The sequence below is a fragment of the Mytilus galloprovincialis genome, chromosome 9 (genome assembly GCF_965363235.1).
Source record: "Mytilus galloprovincialis chromosome 9, xbMytGall1.hap1.1, whole genome shotgun sequence".
Classification (NCBI taxonomy): Eukaryota; Metazoa; Mollusca; class Bivalvia; order Mytilida; family Mytilidae; genus Mytilus; species Mytilus galloprovincialis.
In genome coordinates, this window is record NC_134846.1 from 14,153,239 (window position 1) to 14,160,060 (window position 6,822).

A 6,822-nucleotide genomic window follows, 5' to 3' on the forward strand; every position below is an offset into this window, starting at 1 on the left:
TATGCTATTATTTTTAATATGCTATGTTTTGTGTTCAGCTCTCTGTACAATTCTGTGTTACCTGGAATGCTGTTGCCTCTAGAGTTATATATTGTACGTTGTGGTAAAATATTGTTGTTTGCGACACAACTGAAAAAAATATGAAATGTTTATGATTTCACATAAACAAAGTTAACTAATCATTAACAAATCATATCAAGTAAGAGAATTCATCAGTTCGATACCTCACAAGATGGTGGACTGAATTGCATCAGAAGACGAAAACATATTTGGGTAGTACCATACGATTAAATTTGTTCTTTCCTAAATTCTAGCTAATAGCTAACATGATAAGAAGTGTTTGATAGATTTGTACTTTAAAAGAAATTGTATGGTTTAAAAATTATTGTATAAATAGAGACACGAACAACAATAACTAACAGCGCATGGTCTAGGTAATATATATACAAGAATTGGTACAGAAATACTGTGTTTATTTGATATAGGCAAAACTAGTTTACCGAAGTAAATATCTAATACAACAATTCAGGTATCGCGACAAGTCAAATGCTGAACTCGTTTATTCAGGAAACCCAAAAACCCCCGAAAAATCCGTTTAATTACACACCGGAAATTTCAAAGACAAATCAAGATAGCAAACAAAAACCGAGGCAAACGCTCTATCTCGTACAGGAGCGATACCAAATACGTCGACAGGGTAAACATCGCCTGCTATGTCTGCAGTGAAAATGTCATATCTGGTATAGAACACGATTGTTAAATAACAGATACGACGACTATTCTGGAATCTTAAGTTCTAAGACTGCGAAAACTTTTCGTTCAAAGTTGAGACGCTTATTTTTTGTATATTGGCCAATCAGTTCGTGATCGTGATCGGAAATTCAATCTAGTGGGTTTTTTTAATTTCAGACGTTCTTCCTTAAAACTCTTATTGACCTATTTTAGTGTTAGGAGCCTCATTATCTCGAAGTCCGTATATCATGAACATGCACTAGCGTTACGTTTCAATTAAGATATTTAAACACCAAACAATGGACCAAAGGGTATTTAACGGCTGAAAAAGGGGAAGTTCGCAATTGGAATGTTGAAGTCATCAAACTGGTTAACGATAAACTAAAATGAGAGAAAAACTAACCATTGTTTGCATTTGTACTGATTCCTTGCACTACCAGGGTACAATCATGTGCCATCACAGATACTGTGAGGTTTCCCCATGAGGAGCTCTCGATAAACCATGTGTCCACGTCATAAGCTAGTCATCACCAATATTGTTCCTTCCTCTGTATGTAGCATTGCCTAGTTGAAAAAACAAGATTGGTAATCAAGTCTGATGAGTCTTTTGACGATTGTAAATTAGAATTTTTTTGTATTCATGCGCGTAGATATGATGCAACTGCTAGTATCAAATGACAGAAAATCCAAAATAATACACTTAAAATTTGTAAAAAAAACAAAGCATTATAAACTCACTTTGTATGCATGGTGGCTGCATATTTAATCCATTTGGTAAGTCCTTTTTACTACATGATTTTCCAGACAATGTATAATGCTTTTTCTAAAATGAAACACAAGACGACTTAATCTATATTAAATATATTATCACTTGAATGAAGGCTTACCGTTGTTAAATAATCACAAAACGACTGAGCGAGAAAAAAAATCGGGTCACTAAAGCAAAATCGATAAAAACTTATCAACTATAAGAGGAAAGCAACGGAACAGCAACAAAAACAAACGCCAATATACTGTAAACCAACTTATTTTCGCGGATACTTTATTTCGCGTTTTACGATTTCTAGTCCATTTCGCGGCTATTTAATTTCGCGATTTTCTTATCTACTTGATTTAGTTTGGTCCAAGCTATACATATTCGCGACGATTTATATTCGCGTTATTTTTCTACACACGAATGTCGCGAAAATAAATCGCTCGCGAAAATAAGTTGGTTTACAGTACTTAGAAACATTTAACAATTTTTCGTATTTTCGTAAAATAAAATTGTTATTTAGTGAAAGCTACATGTTATCGTTAAAGGCTTTGTGCGATGTTTTTTTAGTATACTCACATGATTAAAATCTTGTACGATAGCTGTACCATCTAGTCGTTCCATTTTCATCATCAAATTATCGTAGTCATAATACAACTTCATTGAAACCTGTGGAATAAAGAAATACATCAAAATGTACCGTCATTTAACATGTTGAAGAAGGAATGTTATCATAATGTAACGCCATGTATCATGCAGAAGACCGAATACATTGTTATACCATACTTTTTTCAAAATATTAAATGAAGTCACATGAGGATGTATTTTTTTCTTTCTTCTATGAGAAATGTGACATCATAAAGGCATTCTTTCATCCACGAGATACATGAAGTTAAGTTATAACGGTATTCTTTTCCTCCACCTATGTTATGACGTACAATTGTAATGGCATTCTTTTTTCTACATGTTGCAGGACGTTACATTATAAGGGATTTCTTCATTCGTATGTTAAATGACGTTACATTGTAATGGTATTATTTCTTCAACGTGAAAGAACGAATGAAATTAAAGCGTTACGTCAAGAAACATTTAAAAAAAACTTCCTTATGTAACGTCATTTATGGATGTACTTTATAGGTGAAATTTTAAAATCAAGAATTCAATTTTGATACAATAAGCCAAAAGAGCATCAGTTAAGGAACAAAATAAGCTAAAATAGTGATAGGTCATGGAGCTCCTTTTCGAGATATTTGAGTTTTTAAGTATGGCAGGGAAAAGACCGACTCGGACTTTTTCCTTATATTTGCATATGTATTATTTGGGTCTCAAATAAGAAAAGAAATCTAGAATTTGCTTAAATTTTGGAAAATACCTGACACAAATTCTAAAACCTCACCTAAATACATCCTTAATACGTGAAAGAAAAAAATTCATAATAATGTCACGTCATGTAAAAGAGGGGCGAAAGATACCAGAGGGACATTCAAACTCATAGATCGAAAATGAACTGACAACGCCATTGCTAAAAAAGAAAAAGATAAAACAGACAAAAATACGACACAAGGCACAACATAGAAAGTTCAAGACTAAGCAACACAAACCTGACCAAAACTTGTGGTGATATCAGGTGCTCCGGAAGGGTATATAATATATGCAGATCCTGCTTCAAGTGTGGTACCCGTTGTGTTGCTCATAAGACAAAAAACCATTATAATGTATCGTTATTAAATATGTATCCCGTGGAAGATTGAAAGTCACTAAAATGTTACATCATTAAACATGAAGAAAGCATGTCATTATAAAGTAACGTCATGTAACTCGTGGAAGGAATAATGACATTATAAAGTTACATCATGAAGCATGTGGAATTAAGAACCTCATTATAATGTAACGTCATGAAACATGTGGAGAAAGAATTTCATTGTAATGTAACGTCATGAAACAGGTAATAAAAGAATGACACTATAATGTTTTTATAATGCAACGTCTTGTATTTAATGCGTTTCTCTCAGTTTTAGTTTGTAACCCAGATTTGTTTTTTTCTATCGATTTATAAGTTTTGAACAGCGTTATACTACTGTTGCCTTTATTTGTAATATGTGGAAGAACCACGTCATCATAATGTAACATCATTCAATGATGTAGAAAACGAATTTTATGCTGAATATTTCAGTCTGTCGTGTTTGTTATATAATGTTTTGTTTATTTTGTTACATATCATAGCAGTTGATTTATAATGACTTCTATTAATTCTTAAAGTTTTGAGATAAATAAAAAACAGTGGAAGAAAGAATGCACATGCAACTTTGGAAAAAATATCATTTGGTCACAGTTGGTTATATTTTTTAATCTCATTTGTTTGGCGGTAGTTAGTATGTTTATTAAACTAGTTTTAAATTCATAATTGATCAAAGGAAAATTTCTACAAACAAATCGTCAAACAAAAATTTATTTTAAAAAAGAACTTTAGTCAGTCGAGACGAGCATATAATCTTATTCGAACTATCATTGTGCCAATGTCAATAATAGTTAGAATTATATTATATGGTCATTCCCTCGAGAGAGAAAAATAACACGCGTTTGCAGTAATGTCTTAATTTAAGAACCAATTAAGATTGACTCTCAAAAAGTAAAACGCAATGGGTGGAAATTATACTTTCAATTAAGATAATCAAGTTATTTTTTCTTTCAATTTTTTCTATCATGGTATATCAATAGTAGTGCATAGTTTCACGAGTGATTCAACAAATAACTTACCTCCAGGGTAGAAGGAGTACCATTGACGTATGATCCAGTGACCTGGTGAAGATCAGCTGTTAATGAATGTTTTGAGCAACAAATTTTCGGAGATACAGCAGCCCTTGTGACAGAAAATAGAACAAGGAAGCAAACAAAACGTTCCATCGAAAATTTTTAAAGAAGCAATACCAAGGTCCTTACCAATAACCATGTCTTAAACTTATCAAAATTACTATCTTCGGTTTTCCAGATGCGTTTTCAAATTCAATAGATAAGTTTATAACATATAGATCTATTACAAAAACATTTTACTTTTCGTTTTCAGATTGGTTTGAAAAAACTCAAACATTCATGTGGAATATATGGGTAAAAAAATGATTTAAATATCGAAATACTATAAAATCTAGAATTGTGTGGGTTCTGCAGTTTCTGCATAATCATACAAAAAGCACACAAAAAATGCAGAGACCGCAACACGAGTTTGCTCAATATATTTGACATATGAAAGAATTCATACAATAAGAACTAAAAGAAGTATAAATATACTATTGAAACGTTTTAATCTAAAAAAAATATTTAACAGAATACTCATTTTAATATGATTTTTCGTCAGGATTTTCTTTTTCCGTAATCAATGTCAACTACTTCATGAATTTATCAGACTGTGATTCTTAATTTGCAGTAAAAAAAAAGTTGTGTCTGTTAGCTTTTTTCGTTTTTAGCCATGTCGTTGTCAGTTTATTTTCGATTTATGAGTTTGATTATCCCTCTGGTATCTTTCGTCCCTCTTTTAATGCCAATGAACAGTAAAAAGATAATGTTACAGTTGGTAAAATTTTACATAAAACTTTGACTCGCTGAATTATATCTGAAAATTAAAAAAATGATGTACCAATCTCTTTTATTGTATGAAATATAAATGATTGGATTCTTTGAAAATAGTTGAACAATTGTATAAGGAAGGACTTAAGACTGACAAAAAACGTTCATAAATCTGTCTTAAAATTATCAAATTTCCATTTTTTGAAACATACATTTTTCTTTAAAACCTTTATGTTGTTGATACTTACATTTTCTTTTTTAACGATACCAGATAATCATATCGTCACCGACTTCAATCTTGGCGTATGAACCCATTTGTGAATTTAAGGTAGTAAAAAATGTCAGAAAACCCGACTTTTCATGTCCTAAAACGGGATCTCGTTACGATTATTTCGACATTTTGTAGTATCTTTTTCGCCAGGTTAACAACTTTTATTGATGTATGCATCGTGTCAACATAAATAATATTCAATTCAATACAGAATTATATACCTTAATCATAGATAAATGTATATGCATAAGACACAAGAACTAGAAGAGCATTAGTTAAAGAAAAATAAGCTAAAAATATGGATCTCCTTTTTGAGATGTTTTAATATTTTGTTAATGACGGGAAAAGGCTGACTCTGACTTTTACCTTTATTTAGGATTGGTAAACAGCCATCAAAGGCACCAGGCGTATAACCCAACACGCCAGACGCGCGACTCGATTACATAAGACGCACCAGTACAGTTGGGGTTAAAATTGTAAGAAAAAAAATTAGAATTTGCTAAAATTTTGGTAATGAACTTTTTATGAGCTGTTGAAGTCTTGTATGAAAAGAAAATCAGTAGATATGAGGCATTATATTTTACCCTGGATGGATATATGAGATTTGAACATGGGTAAATTACTGTTAACTCCTATTCAAAAACTGGATTGACAATAACAACGTCCATTATTAGATATTTTCGGTTTATCTTAGCTATAAAACCAGGTTCAATCTTCCGTTTTCTACATAACAAAATACCTGTACTAAGTCAGGAATAGGCTAGTTTTTATCAATTCGTTTGATGTGTTTGTGCTTTGATCTTTGCCATTTGATTAGGGACTTTCCGTTTTGAATTTTCTTCGCAGTTCAGTATTCTTGTGATTTTATTTTTGTGCTAATATCAGTTTAATACTTTTTTATTGATCTAAGATATATTGATTTAAAAACTACGAAAACAACTGCATGACTCGCATGTGACAACTTGGTTTAACTTTATGGCATGATGATGTAGTTCAATTATGTGTCAAATCATGTTTAGAAATTATTTTACATTAAAAAAAGAGGCGAAAGATACCAGACAGACATTCAAACTCAAGTCAAAATTAACTAACAACGCTATGGCTAAAAAAGAAAAAGACCAACATACAAACAATATAATTACACAAAACACAACATAGAAAATTACGACAAAATAAACAATAACTAAACCATTTGTATAATCAGAAAACGAGAAAAATGTCAAAAGGAAATAACCAGCAATAACTAAACAGTACACAGAAAACTTAAGATTGAGCAAATCAAACCCAAATAAATCCCGGTGACGAGCACAGGTGTCCGGAAACATACGATTCTCGTTCTAATCTGCAAGTATGATACCAGTTTTCACGTTGTTTATGCTAACTAAACATCCGTCGATGGGTCTAATTTCACAATGGAGAAAAAGAGGAAGTGGTTGTGATGTTATTTATATGTACGACCGTTTGCGTAAGTTATTGATATGTTAGGCATACGTATAAGTAGAAA

The 6,822-nt window shown here is 31.6% G+C and overlaps 1 protein-coding gene across 1 annotated transcript; it reads right to left on the reverse strand.

The window, feature by feature from the left end:
• LOC143046649 (uncharacterized) lies at window positions 1-4,429 on the reverse strand. The gene is made up of 5 exons (XM_076219773.1): window positions 4,244-4,429; window positions 2,066-2,155; window positions 1,471-1,555; window positions 1,136-1,296; window positions 1-129 (listed from the first exon to the last, which is right to left on the reverse strand). The coding sequence occupies exons 1-4, from the start codon at window positions 4,388-4,390 to the stop codon at window positions 1,253-1,255; spliced, it is 366 nt and encodes a 121-aa protein (XP_076075888.1). The 5' UTR covers window positions 4,391-4,429; the 3' UTR covers window positions 1-129; window positions 1,136-1,252.
• Window positions 4,430-6,822: the final 2,393 nt, after the last annotated feature.